The 22,202-nt window shown below is 39.1% G+C and overlaps 1 protein-coding gene across 4 annotated transcripts in view; it reads left to right on the top strand.

Moving 5' to 3' along the window:
* bckdhb (branched chain keto acid dehydrogenase E1 subunit beta) overlaps positions 1-22,202 on the top strand; it is a 231,248-nt gene that overhangs the window by 191,940 nt on the left and 17,106 nt on the right. The window contains exon 10 of one of the 4 annotated variants that reach the window (XM_069887394.1): positions 13,610-13,804. The exons of the other annotated variants lie outside the window; for them this stretch is intronic. Within the exon in view, the coding sequence (XP_069743495.1) occupies positions 13,610-13,642 (33 nt within the window). The 3' untranslated portion in view covers positions 13,643-13,804. Of the gene's footprint in view, positions 1-13,609; positions 13,805-22,202 lie in introns of those variants that run through there. 4 annotated transcript variants of the gene reach the window in all.

Genomic DNA, 22,202 nt, shown 5'->3' with positions numbered 1-22,202 from the left:
TTTCTTCCTCTGTAGCTTGTGGAGTGCCGTAGAACTGGTGGCTGCATTGACTTGACTGTCCAAGGTAACCTGTTGAAACTTTGCTATGGGAGGCTGCAGTATCCTGTGAAGTCTGTCTGCCTCCCTCGCCACTTCCCTTGGTTTGGAGAAGTCAGCAAAAGAGAGCAGCAGGGTCATGTCACAAGGGAGCCGTTCTAAGAAGATTAAGTTGAACATTAAGCATTTGAAATGGCCGTCTGCTTACACACCGTCTACGCGTCAAGGTGGAGTAAGCATGTGCCTCTTTCCTGACATGCCGAAAGTCGCGAGGAGATGTGCCTTAAAAGCCCTGTATTGATCCTCCTTGGACAGTTTGATTATAAAATCATCTATGTAAGCGCACTTCACAAAGGGGACTGATGGCAGCAGAATTTTCATCTAATGAGGTGAATATGTGCCAGAATTTGGTGGCTTCATTTGTAATGTTTCTAATCTGGAACTGAGCCTCAACCTGCTGGAACCATGGACGTGGTCTGAGAGGCCAGAAGGTGGACAGTTTCACAGCCACCACGGGCAGTGTAGTAGTGGGATCCATTCTGGAGGCTTTCTCACTATATTTCACTGTGGGGCTCAAAAGACGTTGAGCATTCGTCAGGGTCACCAATTTAGTGGGACTAACTGCAGAGCTCAAGAAACACAGTTACCAGAGAAGAATCAACTACCAACTGTTTTATATCTTAAACAATCACGCACTTCATAAAGGGGAGTGATGTCAGCGTGCTTCATAAAGGGGAGTGATGTCAGCACGCTTCATAAAGGGGAGTGATGTCAGCGTGCTTCATAAAGGGGAGTGATGTCAGCGTGCTTCATAAAGGGGAGTGATGTCAGCGTGCTTCATAAAGGGGAGTGATGTCAACACGCTTCATAAAGGGGAGTGATGTCAGCGTGCTTCATAAAGGGGAGTGATGTCAGCGAGCTTCATAAAGGAGTGATGTCAGCACGCTTCATAAAGGGGAGTGATGTCAGCACGCTTCATAAAGGGGAGTGATGTCAGCGTGCTTCATAAAGGGGAGTGATGTCAGCGTGCTTCATAAAGGGGAGTGATGTCAACACGCTTCATAAAGGGGAGTGATGTCAGCGTGCTTCATAAAGGGGAGTGATGTCAGCGTGCTTCATAAAGGAGTGATGTCAGCACGCTTCATAAAGGGGAGTGATGTCAGCACGCTTCATAAAGGGGAGTGATGTCAGCGTGCTTCATAAAGGGGAGTGATGTCAGCGTGCTTCATAAAGGGGAGTGATGTCAACACGCTTCATAAAGGGGAGTGATGTCAGCGTGCTTCATAAAGGGGAGTGATGTCAGCGTGCTTCATAAAGGAGTGATGTCAGCACGCTTCATAAAGGGGAGTGATGTCAGCGTGCTTCATAAAGGGAGTGATGTCAGAACGCTTCATAAAGGGGAGTGATGTCAGCACGCTTCACAAAGGGGAGTGATGTCAGTGTGCTTCATAAAGGGGAATGATGTCAGCACGCTTCACAAAGGGGAGTGATGTCAGCATGCTTCATAAAGGGGAGTGAAGTAAGCGCACTTCATAAAGGGGAGTGATGTCAGGAGTGATGTCAGGACACTTTGTGTCTCTGGCAACATGCCAGCAGGGAAGCGATGTGCTCCGTCAACCCCCATGGTTCTGCAAATGCGGCTTCTCCTAGGCAAAGAAGGGAAGCCCGCACCATTCTGTGCCAGCTGCTCAGTGCGGCAATTCTGCCTGTTCAGTTGTGTGGCCGCTCGGTCCGCCATAACTGGTGAGAAAATCCATTTTAAATGGTGAGGAGTGGAGAGGGGATTCATCATGTGAGTGAGGGAGTGCAAGAATGATTTGCAGAAAGATTTCCAGAGATTAAGAATTAGAATTGAAATTCAATGTCTTCCTTGTAGCTCCATGGAGGTTGCAGACTTTGAGTGGGAGGGGAATAAGCCATGGAAGTGGAGACAAAGATGATGGAACTCCATAGGGCAAATAGCAACTGTGTGGGGAATGGAATTATTGATATTTTGGGCAGAGTCTGTGTATCCAGACTGAGAGTGGAGAGTAAAGATAGCCAGTATTAAGAGGAGAGGCAGAGGAGTACTTGAGACCATGCATCAGGACTGAGAATGTAGATTCCTCCTCAGCCTCACCTTTCACTCCACCAGCCTCCATTTCCAGCATATCATCCTTCATTATTTCAACCAACTGCAATGGGATCCCATCATTAGCCACATCTTCCCCTCCCACCTCCCACCTCCTTCTGCCTTCTGCAGGGACCACTCATTCTACGATACTCTGGTCCACTCAAATCTACCCACCCACTACTCCCTGATCCCCAGCATTTCCCCATGCAAAACTTGTTCTTAGATGTCTTGCTCACCACCATTTAGAGACCTGAACAGTATTTCAAGGTGAGGCAAAGATTCATGTGCACCTTTTCTATCTTTGACTATCACATTTGGTGCTCCTGATGTAGCTTTCTCTGAGTGACCCAACATATTAATGCCATCATGAAGAAAGCACATCAGCACCTCTACTTCTTAAGGAGTTTGCTGAAGTTAGGTATGACATTGGAAACCTTGGCAAACTTCTACAGATGTGTAATGGAAAATGTGCTGACCAGCTCCATCATGACCTGGTATGGGGACATCAATACCTCTGAGCAGAAAGCCCTGCATGAGGTAGTGGACGCAGCCCAGTACATCACAGGCAAAACTCTCCTATCGACACATCGAACACTGCTGTAGAAGAGCAGCAGCAATCTTTGCATGTTATTTATTTCTGAATATTTTTTTCTGTATTTGCACAGTCAGTGTGCTTACAAGACCTTTATTTATATTTCTCTCTTGTATATGTATCTTTTTCTTGAGTACTGTTTACACTACCAATAAGTAGAAATTCTGCCTGGCCCACAGATAAAAAGATCTCAGGGTTGTATGTCTTGCCATGTATGTACTCTGACAATAAATTTGAACTTTGAACAATTTGCAAAGCTCCTGCACTCTGTATGCAATGGCTATCTGGGGTGCCCAGTTCAGAATCAGAATTTATCATGAATATTTCACAAAATTGTTGTTTGGCAACAGCATGCCATTTCAACTCCTCTTCCCTTTCCCACTTGCCCTTCTCCATTGCCAGTGTGAGGCCCAATGCAAAGGAGAGGACCATCATCTCATCTTCTGACTGGGTGGTCTATAGCCCGGTGGTATTAACGTTGAATTTTCCGATTTTAGATAACCCTTACCTCCTATGTTCCTCTTTTGCTCTCCTTCTGATCTATCTTCAATTCTTCCATTCTTGAATCCTTTCCCATCACCTCCATCACCCCTTTTAAACCCTCCTTTCTATCCACTTGCTACTCACACATTTAATTACTGAATTCCCTCCCCATATCACAAGATTGCAACATATAGGAGCAGATGTAGGCCAATCAGCCCATTAAGTCTGCTCCGCCATTTTATCATGAGCTGATCTATCCTCCCACTCAGCCCCACTCCCTGGTCTTCTTCTCATAATCCTTGATGCCCTGACAGATCAAATACCTGTCAATTTCTACCTTAAATACACTCAAAGACCTCACTTCTACAGCTGCCTCTGGCAGCAAGTTCCACAGAATCACAGCCCTCCGGCTAAAGAAATTTTTCTGCATCTTTAAACTTGTGCTCTCTCGTCCTAGACTCTGGTTCAATCTGCCCCCCTCTCCCTGAATGGTTCCCATTTCCAGCTTCCTTACTAATCAGATTCCAGCATTCTTAGCCTTTTGTGTTTCCCTTCATCAACCCCCCCTCACCCTACCAGACTCCAAATATTCTTTTTTGTCTTTATCTACTTCCATCTATTACTCAGCTGCCTTTGTCTTCCAACTCCACTCCTTTCCCCTCCTCCACAGCTCCATCTGCCTGTCATCCTTCACCTCGACCAATCTGACCCTGACTAGTCCTTGTCTCACCACTCCCCTCATTATATTGGCTATCTTCCCTCTCACCTTCAGTCTTGATGCAGTGTCTCAAGCAGAAACATCAACAATATTCCCTCCTCCCTCCCTCCCCTTACAGATGCTGTTCAACCTACTGAGATCCTCCAGCAGTTTGTTTTAAGCCATGGAAGAATTAGAAAGAAACAAATGACTATTTTGAATTTGAAGTTTGCTGGATGAACTTAGTGCAGACCAAATTAAGGGTGAAAGGGTTTAGGTTTGAATAATGAATATATTTTGAGACAACCACATCTTTGAAGGTAGATGGAGAGTTTTCTGGACAGGCTGTGGAGATTAAATATTCTCATCCAAACCACATTTCCCTTAAAATAAGACCCTCAACCCCCACCCCGTCCATCCCCTCAGTCAACCCCACTATCCACAATATCATTTGTATTTTCTTCTTCTTTGGCTTGGCTTCGCGGACGAAGATTTATGGAGGGGGTAAAAAGTCCACGTCAGCTGCAGGCTCGTTTGTGGCTGACAAGTCCGATGCGGGACAGGCAGACACGATTGCAGCGGTTGCAGGGGAAAATTGGTTGGTTGGGGTTGGGTGTTGGGTTTTTCCTCCTTTGCCTTTTGTCAGTGAGGTAGGCTCTGCGGTCTTCTTCAAAGGAGGTTGCTGCCCGCCAAACTGTGAGGCGCCAAGATGCACGGTTTGAGGCATTATCAGCCCACTGGCGGTGGTCAATGTGGCAGGCACCAAGAGATTTCTTTAGGCAGTCCTTGTACCTTTTCTTTGGTGCACCTCTGTCACGGTGGCCAGTGGAGAGCTCGCCATATAACACGATCTTGGGAAGGCGATGGTCCTCCATTCTGGAGACGTGACCCATCCAGCGCAGCTGGATCTTCAGCAGCGTGGACTCGATGCTGTCGACCTCTGCCATCTCGAGTACTTCGACGCTAGGGATGTAAGCGCTCCAATGGATGTTGAGGATGGAGCGGAGACAACGCTGGTGGAAGCGTTCTAGGAGCCGTAGGTGGTGCCGGTAGAGGACCCATGATTCGGAGCCGAACAGGAGTGTGGGTATGACAACGGCTCTGTATACGCTTATCTTTGTGAGGTTTTTCAGTTGGTTGTTTTTCCAGACTCTTTTGTGTAGTCTTCCAAAGGCGCTATTTGCCTTGGCGAGTCTGTTGTCTATCTCATTGTCGATCCTTGCATCTGATGAAATGGTGCAGCCGAGATAGGTAAACTGGTTGACCGTTTTGAGTTTTGTGTGCCCGATGGAGATGTGGGGGGGCTGATAATCATGGTGGGGAGCTCGCTGATGGAGGACCTCAGTTTTCTTCAGGCTGACTTCCAGGCCAAACATTTTGGCAGTTTCCGCAAAGCAGGACGTCAAGCGCTGTCACACAAATTAACATGAAGACATTTGCCTTCATCTCACTTTATTCAAAGTGACTAATTATTTCCAGCCATTTCTTCCATTTCCTTATTTAACCCTGGCTTATTGCTTTATGTTCTTCCCTGTCATTTCACTTTTAGGAGCCAATCTTTCAATCCCAGTTTGACAGAACTCTTTGTACAGCAATTTTTTACCAGTTTATCATGACTTAAATAATACTCTGCCTTTATGTCATTTAAAAGAACTCTAAGCCATTGTTGGTGCCCAGCAGTCTCTCTGTTGTCTGCAGCTAATCTCATATGGACTATACATTTCCATGGAAATGGACTCTCCATTTCACTGTTTGCTGCAAGTCCTATTTCCTTCTTAAATTGGAAAATAATTACAATGAGGCCATGTTCAAAAAATAATTAAAGATGTCAAAGGTGGTTTGATTCATTTCTCAAAAGTGTTCCAACAACCAATATACAACTGCATGAGATGACCAATGACCAACTTGTAAATTGTCTAACCATCAGCGATGGTTAAATGTGATTTTTTAAAAAATTAAAGCCTGGATGATATTTATATTCTTTGTCTTGTTTTTCTTGATTGCAATTGGTAAACAACCAAAAACCAGATATTTTCAATCAATGTTGATTGTTATGTGGCTGACTGACCTTGTGTTCCCTATAGTCTAGTCTATGCATTTGCCACATTCCCAATAAAGGCATTTCTGAATCAAAATTTTTACAGAGAAAGAAAGAAAGGCAAAGGAAAGATATAAACAAAAACTATAAAAGTGTTGAATAACTATTCAATGGCAGGAAGGAAGAATGAGACAGTTGCTACCTTCTTGGATGGGCAAGATTGGGTACAATTATGGGAACAAAAGATTCTATAGTCCTTCCCCTACTGAAGTTCTAGCTCTCAACACTGCAGTTAATGGCATTTACAAGACTTTCTTGGAATTCACAGGGTCATGGACAGGGACATATGCTAACCAATGTGTGTTTAAATCAGCTGTCAACTTACAGCAATTCATAACCACGGATTTTTTTTAATATATCATAGTTTGCTGGGAATTTTACACAATAATAACATATGCATTGAATTGTCCACTACTTAGCAGCTATTTGTGCTCAACTGTACACTGACATGCTAAATTTCTTACCAACAGGACATGTTGCTTGAAAACGTTTTGAAGCAATTGTTAACATTTCACTCTAGTTACTAATTTACATTATTCATCTGTTTCACATCAATGGGATAGTATTTCTAATGGAGCTACTCACTGAATTTTTATGAAACTTGAAAATACAATAAATCTGGAAGAACATCAATGTCTGTACACCCTTTCACACTTGCAAGTGGTCCCAGGAATTAACAGGCAATCAGCTGAAAAAGGGTCAATTGTGAAGCAAAATTGTCTGAACGCTGGCACGAAATCACATCATCTCATGTCAGGGATAGACCGCCTCGACCCCTACTGAAATTCCTGGCATCTGCGGATTCTGGCATTGCAATTGGCCAAGTATGAAACTGAGAATTGCATTCGGGCACTTCCAATTGAAGGTAGAACCGTCCTATCCTCAGGAATGGCTGATTGTAAGTGTGAAAGCATGCAGTGTCCCAGTTAAGAGTGGCCAAGTGTGGACAGCAAAAATGCTATTCCTAACCGGGGCACTGAATGGCTGATTTACTGGGATGCAAGTGTAAAAGGGGCTTAAGGAAACCCTTTCAACAGCCTGTATCTTTCACAAAGAAGAGAGAAAAGTATTTTTACCTCAAAGCTTTGCAGGTATAACTAAAGCTCCTGTTGAAGCATTTCAGAGACATCAGTTATTGAGCTGAGATTATGTTCTTAGCTGACACAGGTATATGGATGAGAAGAAGATGGAGGGTTATGGGCATTGTGCAGGGAGGTGGGACTAGAAAGGGGTGTTTGGTTCGGTGTGGACTAGAAGGGCCTAATGGCCTGTTTCCGTGCTGTAATTGTTATATATATGTTAAGTAGTTCCATCTACAAATTTTGACATACAGCATAGGCCCTTCTGGCCCATGAGTCCGTGCCACCCAATACACCAATTAACTAAGTAACCCTGTACATTTTTGAAAGGTGTTAGGAAACTGGAGTACCCGCAGGAATTCCATACAGATACGGGAAGAAGGTACAAACTCCACAAGATTTTTTTAAACTAAAAGTATGAACATAACCATTAAGCCATTGTGGGAATTTCTCACCATCTGTTATGGGCTTGGATTTGAATTATATGGCTCACTGGAACAATCTTAAATTCGTATGAGCATTGGTATATGAGAAAATCTGTTTTTGATGTCATCAGCATAAAACATAATTGACAGTATCAGACTGTAAAAAGGAAATAGATGTTATTTATTTCTCTCAATAGGACACTGCTGTATTCTGCATGGAATTTGATTGAGCATTTGCACAGACACCAGCCATTTCATCCAACCAACCCGTTGGTCTTTGTGCTCCATCATTATCTGCAAGATTTCTTCTCCCTTCATCTCCTTATCTATCTTTCCCTTAAATGCATGTATTCCATCTACGTTATTATGAAAGTGACTACATTTCACAGAAACTGTTTACTTGCTCTAAACCACTTTGTACAAACCTCACTTCCCACTTTCTGAATAGTTATCATCTGAAAGTGTTCTTTGTTTTCCAATTCTTAGCCTGGTAGCTATCTGTTTGACTAATTATTCCATGACTGTCTTCCTGGATTTTTTTTTAAGGACTGGTTGGGTGGTTAGAGTAATGAAAAATGGTGAGAAGGTGACATAATCACTGTAGGGCTTGCATAATTAATAATAGGGCCCAAGGGAGCATTAAAGAACAGAGGAAACTTAGTATACATGTCCAGGATCCTAAAAGTAGATAAGGTGATAAACAAAGCATCTGGGATCTTCTCTTCATCAGCTAACACATGAAGAGCAAGGAAGTTATGGTACAAACTTTATAAAACTAGAGTTACAGTTAATCTAGAGCTGGAGTACAGTGTACAACAATCTGTTTGCTACACCATAGGTAAGACTTGATTGCACTGGAAAGGGTAAAGAGGAAGTTCACCATGATGTTGCATGGGACAGAATGTTTCTGTTACAAGGAAAAATTAGATAAGAAGGGTTTTTTTTTTGTTGAGGAGGAGGAGGCTAAGGAAGGACCTGAAGGAAGTACTCAAAATTATGAGGTCCATAGATAGGGTAGATGGTAGTAGACTTTTCCCCATAGCAGAGATATCTAAAAATAGAGGGCATTGGTTTAGGGCCAAATGGTTTAGAGAGGATCTGAGGAAGAATTTGTTCTTATCTAGAAGGTAGTTGCAATCTGGAATACATTGTGAGAGCTGGTAGTAAACACATGGTCTCTCATAGCATATAAGATGTATTTCAATGAGTACGTGTACTGCCAAGGCAAAGAAGACTAGGGTCAAGTCGTGGTAAGTGGAATTGATAGATAGGTTCTTAATGGTCAGCATAGACATGCTGAGAAGTAAGGCCTGTTTCTGTGCCCTATGGCTTTTGAAAATTTGGATATATTGCTTTGATGCAATTACCTTGTTTGCACTTTGTTACCTCTTTAGAAAACCCAATAGGTTTTCAAAGAGTTAACCTAGTCAAGCTAGAATTTTCCATTTTAGATCCATGTTTGCTTATCAATTTTCCATATTATTTTGAATAAATTCCATTATTTTTCTTATTAATGATAAGTTAACTACTCTGTTATTGCTTGAACATGCTCAAGTTCTTGTCATCTGATTGTACATTTACATGTATACAATCCGATGAAACAACACATCACTGAACCATACATAGTGCACTTGTACACCCTCCACACAAACAATGTGTATACCTAGCGATCTGAAATATCCAAAATAAATGATATAAAAACAATGTACGTGTTTCTAGGATTGTTCAACAGTCTCACTGCCTGCGGGAAGAAGTTATTTCCCAGCCTAGCTGTCCTCTCATAAACACAGGTGATACAATACTGACAAAATGGGCTTTGACCAGAAGCGCTCCCCGATCTGCTGAGCATTTGCAGAATTTTCTATTTAAAAAAAAATTTTAGTCCTTAAAAACAACAAATATCAAAATATTATCTATGTGTAAGGGAACCTTAGATAGAAATTGGGGCTGCTTCCCCAAATAAATTATTATTGAAAAACAGTTCAGAGCTTGAATAATTGATGCATTGACAAAAAAAAAGAAAATAACTGGTATTTTTACTGTCCCCAGAATTTCCTAAAGTGGTTGATGGCAAATGAAGTTCTTTGAGATGTACATATTTTCATTTTGTGAGGAGATCTGCCAGCTAATTTATATACACAAAATACTCCTTGAAATAAATGACCAAGTAAATAATGTTTCAGTAAAATGAGTTGTGAGCTACATTTTGACTGCTACACTCCTACAGTCCCTCAAACAGCAGAATATTCAGTTTAAATGTCAGTCATAAGACTGGAAAGTACCATCAATGACTTTCTGTGTTTAGTTTTTGTTGAATATGTGGATTTCAACATTGTGGGAGGCACTTCTTGTCTAAGATGATGCATTGATATTCTACTTTCCTATTTGGATGGCCAAAGCTCTTGCTATAATCATCCAAACATCTATACTGGTATGGGTGTGGACGAAGGACTGGAAAATTGCACATGCTACACCTTATTCAAATAAAAAGTGGAGGAATATAGCTTGTAACCACACATCAGTTGGTTAAATCACAGAGATGGAGAAAGTTCTAAAACAATGATAATTAACAGTTACTTGGTCAAGTAAGGCAGGGCCGCCTTTAAACCATTGGACCAGTTGCTCCCAGTGTCTAAGAGGGCCCCTGTGCTAGGGTAATATCTTCTCTAATCTTGTCAAATACACACCACACATTGCAACATACACCTAACACCACATTGCAGGTTTTATAGAGAACAACAACAATTTTAATTTTCTTAAAATTGTTTGTTTATACCAGTAATTCTCAACCTTTTTCTTTCCACTCACATACCACTTTGTATTCCCTATGCCATAGGTGCTCTATGATTAGTAAAGGATTGCTTAACGTGGTATGTGGGTGGAAAGAAAAAGTTTGAAAACTATTCTTATAATTATACCTAATTGACTCATTATGTGCATGGCTTCATAACTCCAAAGGAAATGGGCCAATGACAATTTTTCTCAAGCAAAATATTTCAGTAACAATTAGGTCTGGAGCAGTGATTCTCAACCTTCCCTTCCCACCCACATCCCACCTTAAGCCATCCCTTACTAATCACAGAGCATAGGGATTACTTAAAGTGTGCGTGAGTGGAAAGATAAAGGTTGACAATCCCTGGTTTATACTATTTACATTTAACTCACGTGCACTTTTTAATCGCACATTTTGATTGCTTTCCATCCTACCATACAGATATAAAGCCGATAATAAACTTTATTTACATTTCTACGATTCTACCGACCTTGACTGTGAACCTGGGCCCCCACAAAAAAATGTTTCCAATTCGGGCCCCGCAACTCCTAAGGCTGGCCCTGAAGTAAGGACAGGATTGAGTTCCTCCATCAGATTGTTTTATGTTCCAGAGTTCAGCATCTGAGGTCTCTTATGTCTCCTTTCACATGCTCAGCTTCTCTTTCAGCAATCCTTTCCCCTTGTCCAACTGGCTCCATCTCCACAATCCTTCTCCCTCATCCGGTTGCACCAAGCAACAACAAGCCTTCGTCTCACCCCCCCCATCCTCTCACGTCAATACACAGTTACACTATCTGATTAAAGAAAGCCAGCATGGATTTATCAAAGGCAAATTGTGTTCAATGACTTAGACAGGTATTTTGATCAAGTAAGAGGCAGTGAGAAACATTTGTTGACTTCTCAAGGCAAGCAATAAGGTAACATATAACAGGGTTAAACTTCAAGATTGAAGGCTATGCAGTGAAAAAGGCTAAAGCATCAAGAAGAGAGAATTGCCTATTTATGTGACACCAAGGTCAATGATGAAAAGTCATTTCTTGGACTGGACTGGAGTAAGATCTATGGTGGAGTTCCTCAGTGATCGCTACCTGACCTACTGCTTTTCTTAATATTCATTAGCAATTTGGATGGTTCAACAGACAACTTACAAATGTGGAGTTTTACAGAATCTGGAGGTGGTCTAAGTTGTGAAGAAAATGGTAGTAGACTTGAAGGAGATAATATACTGGGCAGATAGGTGGCTGCTTCAATGTAATGCAAGAAAAAGGGAAATGTTTAATTTTGATGAAGAATTCAATGAATCAGCATCTATGGAGACAAAAGCAATGGTCAGTGTTTTGAGTTGAGACCTTGCATAAGGACAGAGAGTAGAAGGAATATAGCTAGTAAGTAGGAGTTAGAGGGAGGGATGAAATAGAAGTTTGTTAGTGTTTGGTGCAACCTGGTGAGGGGATATTGACAGGTGGAGTCAGTTGGATAAGAGGGAGCAAGGAGTATTAAAACTGAGTCGGTGATAAGGAGATACATGACTGCATGTGCTGGAATTTGGAGCACAAAACAATCTGCTGGAGGAACTCAGTGGGTGGGAGAAAAAGAAATGTTGATGTTTTGAGCCAGAACTCTTGATCAAGTCTCAACTGATGTATGATAGTTAAAAAAAAATTGCCAGAGAAGCCGGTGGGGAAGGAAAGGCAGAAGGGTAGAGAGAGAGAGAGAGAGAGAGAGAGAGAGGCCGCTTGGTGATAGGTGGAACCAGATAAGAGATGGATGATGGGCAGATGGAACCAGTTAGAAGAGGGGAAAGGAAAGGTTAACTGAGGGTGAAGAAACCCAGGTAGATATGTTTATGGGGGAAGGGCAGTTTATTTTCACTCATAACTTTAGAATGTGCTGCTTCATGTGACTCCATTGGGATTGAGCGGTCAGAGTTTAAATGACATCAGGATGTGCAGAAAGTAGAACGTGGGAGGTTGACCAGGTCTAATGGGAGAGTAGAGCCTAAAGATGTAACGAGCAGACTGATAACCAAGAAATGAATAAGGGTTTCAGTAATATATAAGTTGTATCATGACTCGAGTCATCAATATTGCTGAGATGAAAATAGGCGGTCTTAATAATTATTGTAACCTCATCTCACAGCAATGTTGCAACAAGCTAGTTTTGTTTCAAACTGGTGAGGGATGGGGTGAATATCTGGGGAATGAGGGTGGAAACACAGTAATGAGTAGTTCTCCCAATATTTAACTGCTTGAGGAATGTCCTTGACACACAAGTTTATAGCCCATTATTAAGTAAGAGGTTTATGAGAAACTGAAAACGGTTTCTGTTCATCTGTGATTGTTATTGAATTCATCAATTTTTTTAAAAAATCTGCATTTATTCTAATTATATTTTTTTTCAAAAAAATCATGAATATTTGTTGGGAATGTTTAAAATTTGCAATATTTATCTATTGAATGGAACTTAAAATCTCCTTTTATTGTGGGATTTGGTTGAGAATGAGTAGGGTGGGAGGGAAAATTCCTAGTAGCTCAGTGGTGGTTTTCCACTATAAACAAGGAACCAAAGAAACAAGCCTGAATTAAATAAAAGCTGCAGTAAATTCAAACATTAAATAAATTCTTTAAGGTGTTACAATAGTATTGACATAATCTAGAAACTGATTTAAAAAAAAACAATGCCTCAAAGATTTGCCGTAAAGAACAATTAATCTACAAAGAAACTAGATTTTCTTCAAATAAACTTTCAATCATACTAAGGCAATGATTCATTGGCTATGGATTTTAATATTTTCAATTTAGAGAAGACTTCTAAAAGTGTAGGCTTTCCATAATTGCTGTTACTGTACAGCTAGTAAGTAGTTGCAACTATAGCCTGATCACTGCTGTGAAATCAGAAGGGGCAAACAGAACTGGAGAGAGTAGCTGGGCAAAAGCTGGATCAGTCACCATTGCCCAATTCAATTCTTTTGATAGCTTTAATTTCTGTACCTTAAACTTTCAGAGGAACACATTACTTGAGACAACAGATATTTTAACCCTCTACCAGATGGGTTGGATTCAAGATGGCCGATCAATGCTGCATTCTTGACCTGCGTCAGGTTCAGCCAATTAGTGGTGTTGTTCATCAAGTTTAACTCAGATGGGACAAATCCAAAAAATGCTGGAAGAATACAGAAAGTCAGGTAGTATCCATGGAAAGGGAATCTAACAGATAGGAGCTGCATTGGGTTTTTTGGGGGTTTTATAAAATATAGGGGCCTCTGATGGCAGTTTCAATATTCAATATTGTGTTCATTATTAAAACCTTTCAGGGAAAAATTGAAAGCCTAAAGTATGAAGTTTGAATATGTCCCATGGATATCAAATGGACCTAGCTTTCCCAGATCAGCCAATGCAGATGTTTGACCTTTGAGCGGCCTGATGTTCAGCTGCCTGGAGCAGTCCAGCTGACAATATGTACTTTGTTCTGGAATGATCAATAAAGATGTAAATGAAGTTGCTCAGTTCCGAGGTAGTTCTCTTTTCCTATTCATTTATTCATTAAAATCACAACCTTTAGCCAACTTTATATTTAACGTAGCCACGGTAGAATTCTTTCTGGTGTATTTCTTTCACTAGATGGCAGCTTGTCCCACAAGTTTACATCTGTAAGGCACATTTGCTGAGAAACTGCTTTGTAAATTTTGAGGTATACTAAGCTTCAGAATGAGAATTTATTATCATGAACAAATCATGAAATTCGGTGTTCTTCAGCAGCATCATCGTACAAACATGCCGATTAATATCTTATGACATTGCTATAAAAATAAAAATAATGCACGAAAAGTAAGGCAGTGTTTTTGCTTCGTTGATTCTTCAGGAATCAGATGGCAGCAGGGAAGAAGCTGTTCTTGTGGTGTTGAATGCTCATCTTTAGGCTCCTGTATCTTTTCCTGATGGTAGTAGAAAGAAGAGGGTGTGGCCTGGGTGGGGGGAGGGTGGTGGGTCTTTGAGGTTAGAGGCTGCTTTTTTAAGACATCACCTCTTATAGATATCCTCGATTGAGTGGTTTGGTGCCTGTGGTGTTAACAACCCTCTGGAGTTTATTCTTGTCCTGAGAGTTGGCTCCTCCATACCAGGCAGTGATGCAACCAGCTAGAATGCTCTCTATGGTATAGCTTTAGAAGTTTACGAGAGTGTTCAGTGACAAACCGACTCTCCTCAGACCCCTCACAAAGTATAGCTGCTGGTGAGCCTTCTTTGTGATTGCATCAACATGGAGACTCCAGGACCGATCCTTTCCTTTGCTCCTAGCCTGATCTACTCATGATTGACTGAAACCAATCACTTTTTAAAATGTTGGATTTATCCAATTAAAAAGTCAGACTGGTAGAATAAGTTTATATCAATTGACCTTTTATCACAATAATTACTGCATGAACATTAAATAAAGAAAAAAAACATTATAAATACTTTTTTGGAATTTTCAAAAACACATTAATATTCTATTTATTAATGTGATCAGAAAGGAAGGTGCAAACAAGATGCTCATGACCCTGAGCCTGTCTAATCATGGGGCACAGAAGATTTGATATTAGATGACAAATTTTTCATGTTATATAGCACAATGCTGATTTTTCTAAAGGTAATATCTTTAAAAGTTTCTAACCAGAGTGAAGTGCCAGTTGATGAAGTAGACAAAGACGATGTGGTCAAACAATAATCATGGCTTTTATTAGCAGAAACTCATGGTACAATAATGAAAGACAATAGATGCATGTACAGTTCTATCCAAGGGGAGTGTTCTTAACAGGAGAGATAATGCACAGCCAATGTTAGTACAGCAAGGCTTGCTAGAGAGGAGACAGGCAGCTTGGCAGACATTCACCACACAGATAAACGGTCAGAAATCCTCGCCTTATTGCAGAGAATTGTGCATTTAAAAAAAGTTCAATTTCAGAATAAACTAATTTAAAATAAAAAAGATGAAAATCAACAGTAAATATGTTGAATGGTCTGCCTATGAACTTGGATAACCTCAAGCAGAGACTTTTACCCATCCCCATGCTTCCAGGGCCTGACCCACTTTCTATGGCTCCACACACAAAGATGACCCCATTGATCTTTAAGGGTGCCTAGTCTCTCACAAGTTGCTTTTTTACCTTTATTCTCAAGGATTTGCTCAATCTTACCTGCCATTCTTTGGCTTCCTAATTTTCCTTATAACTGAACTCCTACATTGTTTATACTCCTCAAGGAATTCACTTGATCCACCTGACTATATTTAACATTTTCTTCCTTTTTTTGACTAGACCCTTAATGTCTCTGGTCACCTAGCTAATTTTGCTTGCCTTGGCCTTCACTCTAATAGCCTGTCGATGAACTCTTCCTTTTTTACTTTTTAAACATCTCCAATTTACCAAGGATCCCAACAACTACTAAACCAAGCAACCTCTCCCAAACAATCTTTGCAAGATCCTATCAAATGCCATCAATATTAGCCTTGTCCCAATTGAAGACTTTAACTAGTGGACCAGTCCTATCCTTCTCCATATCTAGTTTCAGTCTAATAGAATAATGGTCATTGATCCCAATATGCTCCTCTGTTGACATCTCAATCACTTACCTTCCATGTTTCCAGATCCAGTGACATGTAGGACTTATAGATGACACTTTGCAAGTTCTAGTATTTCCCAATTTCAAAACATGTCATCTTCAAGGAAACATGAACGATGATATTCCGAATTACTATCTTATTAATCCAATAAACCAAACTTTGTAGATGTGGCTTAAAGTAGCTTTAATTTGTTGATAAAATGGATAAACATTTTGCATAACTTTGCATTGAGATTTTCATAACGCTGAATAAACAAAGCATACTGTATAATGATATAACGATATTCAATTGTAAACAGATATAAGAAGAAATAGACAAAATTAAGACAAAATAAGATGAATTAAGATGAATTCAAAGAAAAGTACCTTGAGCTTACATCCCCTTCATAACTCTTCGAAGAATGAGTTGCAAGCGCTTGGTCCCCTCGGATATTATGACATTTGATATCATAGACACTATGGTAACACAGCAAAAAATATTTTTTTCTTAAAAGGAGAGGCACAAAATTAATAAGAATCAAAATCACAAGGTTTTAACCTTTACATTCCGGCCCCTAATTATTATTATAGACATTAATGACTAATACATAAAAAATACTATTACAGATACAAAAGTAAATATGGTAAGTATAAGATTAGAAATCAAAACTTTCTGCTTTTTGTAAAAGACAGATTTTAGTAATAGGTCAACTTAAGTAACCAGTCTTGGTTTTAATCCGCACGCTGAACGAAACCTTTTTTGTCCACAACTGTATCCAATATTTCTGGCGCAATTCTTATAACTCATGATTACAATCACCATGACCTGTTTTCTCATGTATATGTCGAACACTCAATTCAGGAATATGAAATTCATTCGCTAATATAATTGGATGATTAACTTTTTCAGGGCATTATTGCCTTTACCAATCTTCTTCCTACTCTCAATATATCATTTACAAGAATAGAATTTAGCTTGTAAACATGACTTGCCTTTGTAACATTCAGATTCTTCTTCAATTTTGATATCTCATTATCAAACACCTCTCTCTGACAAAAACAAATTATTTCCAATTCAGCATTCACTAACTCATCAACTGTTAGGTAACAGCTCTTTCAAGACTTCAGATTCTCTTTCTTGATAAGTTTTAAAAACAGTTTTTAATCTAAGAATCCATGCTACTACCCTTTTCAAATGAAACCATGAAGAATAATAGCAGATTAATTAAATAATCGAATAATTCTCATTAGATATTTGGATAATATTCACATTAGTGTTTTGGATTTTGGATCTTCTATTAAAAATTGTTTTAACTCTTCTGGATTTTGAGGCCATTCTTCTTGCGATCGCGAAAGAAATTGAGGGTCGAACACCCAAGTTAACTTTCTGTAATTCTCTTCTTAACACAGTATCCATTTTGTTCACCCTAGTAGTGGCAGTCAATTCCATTTGAGGTATGGTGACTGGCTTTAATGAAGCCACTCTGTCTTTTCCCATTACAAATCCACAATGTACTCACTCTTGGTTATTTTGCAGTACTAAATAACTGACATTTCCAAAACCACCTTTGCTTGCGTCACAAAATGGTGTAACTGAGCAAATGTAGCAATTCCAAAGTCTGTAGGTTTAAAACATCTGTTGACTTCAAAACTTTCTAACATTTCAAGACTCTCAATCCATCCAAACTTGTACGATAGAATCTGGTATAGTTTCATCCCATCCAAATTTTCTTCTGCACAATTCTTGCAGAATTTTCTTGACCATTAATACTACTGGTGCCAATATCCCGAAAAGATTATATATTGAGCTTAAGATCAAAAGAATACCTATTCTTATCAAAGGGCGTTCTTTCAAAATAATTTTGAATTTGAAAACATTAGATTGAACACACCATTCCACTCCTAGAACGTCACAATACAAGTCAAGATGTTTTATCTCTTTTGTTCTTTCTGCCTCGGAAATAACAGGCAACACATCTCGACTGTTGCTAATCCATTTCATAAGCAAGAAACCTCCTTTTTACAGATCTCTTTTAACACATGATAAAGATCTATTGCTGCTTTTTCTGAAACCACATAGAAATTATTTCTGATGATGGTTATAACTTGAGAACTAAATTTATCTTCATTATCTTCAGCACATTTCTTGAGAGCAAAAGTAGCACAACTCAGTGATGAAGTTGCTCCAAATAAATTAATTGTATTCAATCATATCTTTACTGTAATCATCATTAGGCCATTATAACAATCGTAGAAAATCACGATCTTCTGATGGTACTTTCACTTGTTGAAACATCGCCTCAATATCTGCAGCAATTACAATAGGCTCTTTACAAAATCTTATCAAAACACCTATTAATGTACTGGTTAAGTCTGGACCTTATAAAAGTTGAGAATTCAATGGAACTCCTTGAAATGATGCTCCACAATCAAATACTGCACATAGTTTCTCTTTTTGTGGATGTAGGTAAATACTATTTTCTACCATCTTTATGTTCCAAGATGTCTTCAGATACCTTTTCTACATAACCCTTGGTTATCATGTCCAACATGACATTGGTATATGCTCAATGAAAGGAAGAATTTCTTTTGAATTTTCTCTTCAAATTCACCATATGCTGTTCTGTAATTATTTTATTGTCTGGCCTACAAATTTCTCAGTATAAAAATTGCCTGCAACCAGAGAACTTGGAAGAATGAGAAGTGAGATTGAACTATGAACCAAAGAACTTTTCTTACATTTACACACACATCACTTACACGTGTGCTTAGAATTAGAAGGGGGTTAAGTTGGGTTTAGTTAAGTTAATAGAGATAAGTTAGTTTGTTTCTGTTTTCATGTTGAAAGATAATTAAAAACATCTTTTGTTTAAGTAACTACTTGTCTTGGTGAATGTCTATTGCTGTTGGGTTTTGTGGTCCTTTGGGCTCGTAACAGTACATCTAATTCAATTAACATCTCGATTTTAGCATGAATCTTGGGTAAGCATATGTCTTTTAGATGTTCCCACTGTTTGATATCATCCTGATAGGGAATATTCTTCTTATTCACAGGCATAGTATTCTGAGTATATACATTTGGAAGATCGCAAAATTCACTGCAATTCCATCCAGCAATTTGTAAACCTGAAACTATATTAGTTTCAATGTTCCTTTCATCATTCATTGTCTTCAACAAAATCTGTGATCTTTTACCATGAAATTTAAGTTTATTCATTAATTCAACAGTACAAAATGATGTGATACTTCCTGGATCAAGAAATGCGTAGGTCTTCAGTATGAAGCTTCCTTTTTTAGCTTTAGCCTGTACAGGAACTATTGAGAGAGCCTCATCACTGGCCCAAGCAAGGCAGTTTGTCTGAACCGAAGCTGAGGCATTCTCTTTGACTGTGTTTTTAGTCTTGGATTTAGATTGTTTGACATCCTTCTCAACTGGGATGCTTTAAACTGCACATATCACAACTGAGTCACTTATTACAAGTTTTACTGATGTGTCCTTTACACAAGCAACCGAAACATATTCCATTCTCCTTTAAAAAGGTTCATTTCTCATCATATGACTTTTTCTCCAATCGTGAACATTTTTCAGAAACATGTTTATCTTTGCAATGCAACCAGCTTTCCTGAACAGTCTAATCATCTTTTTCACTCTTTCCTTTTTCTTTCTTGTGTTTGTATCTGACACAGCAGTAACAAAGGTACTTCCCATTGGTTTCTGTTGAGACATTGATTTAGACTTCTTTACATTGGTAGGAACTATTGAAGTATCCTTAATATTTTTAAATGCTGGTATGGTGTAAACATATGCATGCCATTCCAAGAATTATACAACATCCTCAAAAATGGCATCCCTTCCGGAAATCATTTTAATCTCTGCATCTTTGGTTCTCCATAATTTCCTCAGCTTATAAGGTCATTTATTTACAATAATCGACAAATTAACAAGCAAATTCAGCTCTTGCAAATGTACACTACTTCCCATTGCATTACTGCATCCTCTCAGAAAGAGTGCATATGCTTGTAAAACCTTTGCATCCTCTGATTTTATTAATGATCAAGAAAGAATCTTGTCGACGTGGGCCCTTGTGATTTTATATTCATCTCCATAATGATGATACAATAATCCTTTTGCCCTTTAAAAACCTTGATCTGGACGAACTCCTTCACCTGTCCTGCAGTACACTGTTTCAGGTAATACAGATGATCTTTAATGTTTTTAGTATTACTTTTAATGTGAAGTTTAAAGGATCTCATGAACGTCAGATATTGTAATGGATCTCCATTAAAAACTAGAATTTTCTTCTTATGTAAACCACATGAACCTTGTTGCTGTGCTAACATAGCAGAAATTTCATTTTGTTTTGCTATGAGTGATATTATATTATCCACCATGGCTTGCGACTGGTTGTCTTATTGTGAATGGAGCATATGGAACTTGAACTGGGGCCACAGGTATAGTGTTATAACTGATGGCATTGATGGGGATCCTTGACCTGTCGCTGGTTCTTCAGCAACACGAAGAAACATCAATGGTTGAGTATGATCAACTCGCATGGTTGAGCCTTTTAGAAGTGCTCTCCTTTCAGGAAGATTCCTATATTGTACGTTCTGAATAGATTGAATGTTGTTTGTCCTTTCCACACGGTTGGTCATTGCCATTTGAGCACTAGCGGAGTCACCCATGACTCCTTGGTCGAGTACAGATCCCCACCCCCCCCCCCACCCCCCAACCCATTGACCTGCTGGGATGTTAGGTGCTAGCCTTTTGGATACTCACTTTGAATGATAGATCTTGCAGAAGCTTGAGCTAATGCTTTTACTTTGCCATATTCATAGCATATTGTTCCTCAAGCTCCAGTCTTTTCTCTCTTCAATAATCTTATTTTTGTTCTTGCTGGAATTGTTGTTTCTTAATTTCAGCTGCTTGCCTTAATTGCTGATTCTTCTTTTCAGCTTCCATATCTTCTAGACATGTCTTTTCTCAAACCACTCACGTTGTGTATATATAGTAGCCAAGTCTGTTTGCACCTTAGCTGGTATACTTGAAGCACACAAAGCTGTACTTGCTCTAGATGTCTTTAAAGACTTTGAAGATCTTCCTGTGCTCATAACCTTGGAAATATTATCATCAGGATTCATACCTGAACTTTCAGATACTGCTGACTGAGTCTCTATCTTCAGCATTTCGCTTGGTGGGGCTTTGCAACGTACATTCATCTGTTTCAGTTCCACTAACCTTTAAATCAGTTAATGAGGCCTGCAGCTCTCTATCTTATCTCTCCAGGGTTACAGGTGTCTGGCCTGACCGTGGCTCACTTTCAAACTGCATAATCAGGCATGTTCTTATAGAGGCTTCTGGAATATTCTAACAGAAAACTGAACTTCATGTTAAAGCTTAAATGCTTCTTGATTTAAATCAAGTTGTTCTTTCAGACAAATTTTACGAGCCTTTCTTCCAAACAAAGTTCACTATTATTAATGTTTCTTTGAATCAAAATATAGACGACACTTTCCAAGTTCTATTATTTCCCAATTTCAAAATATGCCATCTTCAAGGAAATGAAAGTGGCAATATTCTGAATTACTATCTTATTAATCCAATAAACCAAACTTTGTAGATGCAGCTAAAAGTAGCTTTAATTCATTAATAAAACAGATAAACATTTTGCATAACGTTTCACTGAGATTTTCATAACAATGAATAAAAAAAGCATACTGTATAAAGAAATAATGATATTCAACTTTAAACAGGTAAAAGAAGAAATAGACAAAATTAAGACAAAATAAGTCAAATTAAGATGAATTCAAAAAGTATCTCCAGCATATGTCTCCTTCATAATTCTTAGAAGAATAAGATGCAAGCTCTTTGTCCACTCAGATATTATGACATATTATGTCATAGTCACTATGGTAACACTACAGACAATATTTTTTCTTAAAGGGATAGGCACAAAATTAACTACGAATCAAAAACACAAGGTTTTAACCTTTACAGGACTATCGACAAAGTTTTTCAAGATTCAATTTATTGTCATAGTAATAAAACAGTGTCATATTACATGAAATGTCTTTTTGCCTGCTGCAAGGCAGATAGATTCACCACTGGCAGAAAATGCCTAAGCGCCTCTTACATTTCTTACAGTCAGAAAGAGAGAGAAGCAAAAGAGAGTTCCCATAAAGTCACCAAGTGTCTGTAAATTTGCCTCGAGCACTTCAGCAGCCTCCGCAGCCACACAAAATCTAGTCCAAAGCATTGGCAACCCAAGCTCCAGATCCGAACCTCCAACACAGTCGGGAGCCCTTCGGCACCTTTGGAACCTCCTCGCATCC

Source organism: Narcine bancroftii, chromosome 6, assembly GCF_036971445.1.
Source record: "Narcine bancroftii isolate sNarBan1 chromosome 6, sNarBan1.hap1, whole genome shotgun sequence".
Taxonomy (NCBI): domain Eukaryota; kingdom Metazoa; phylum Chordata; class Chondrichthyes; order Torpediniformes; family Narcinidae; genus Narcine; species Narcine bancroftii.
This window is presented reverse-complemented; position numbering and strand designations above follow the sequence as displayed.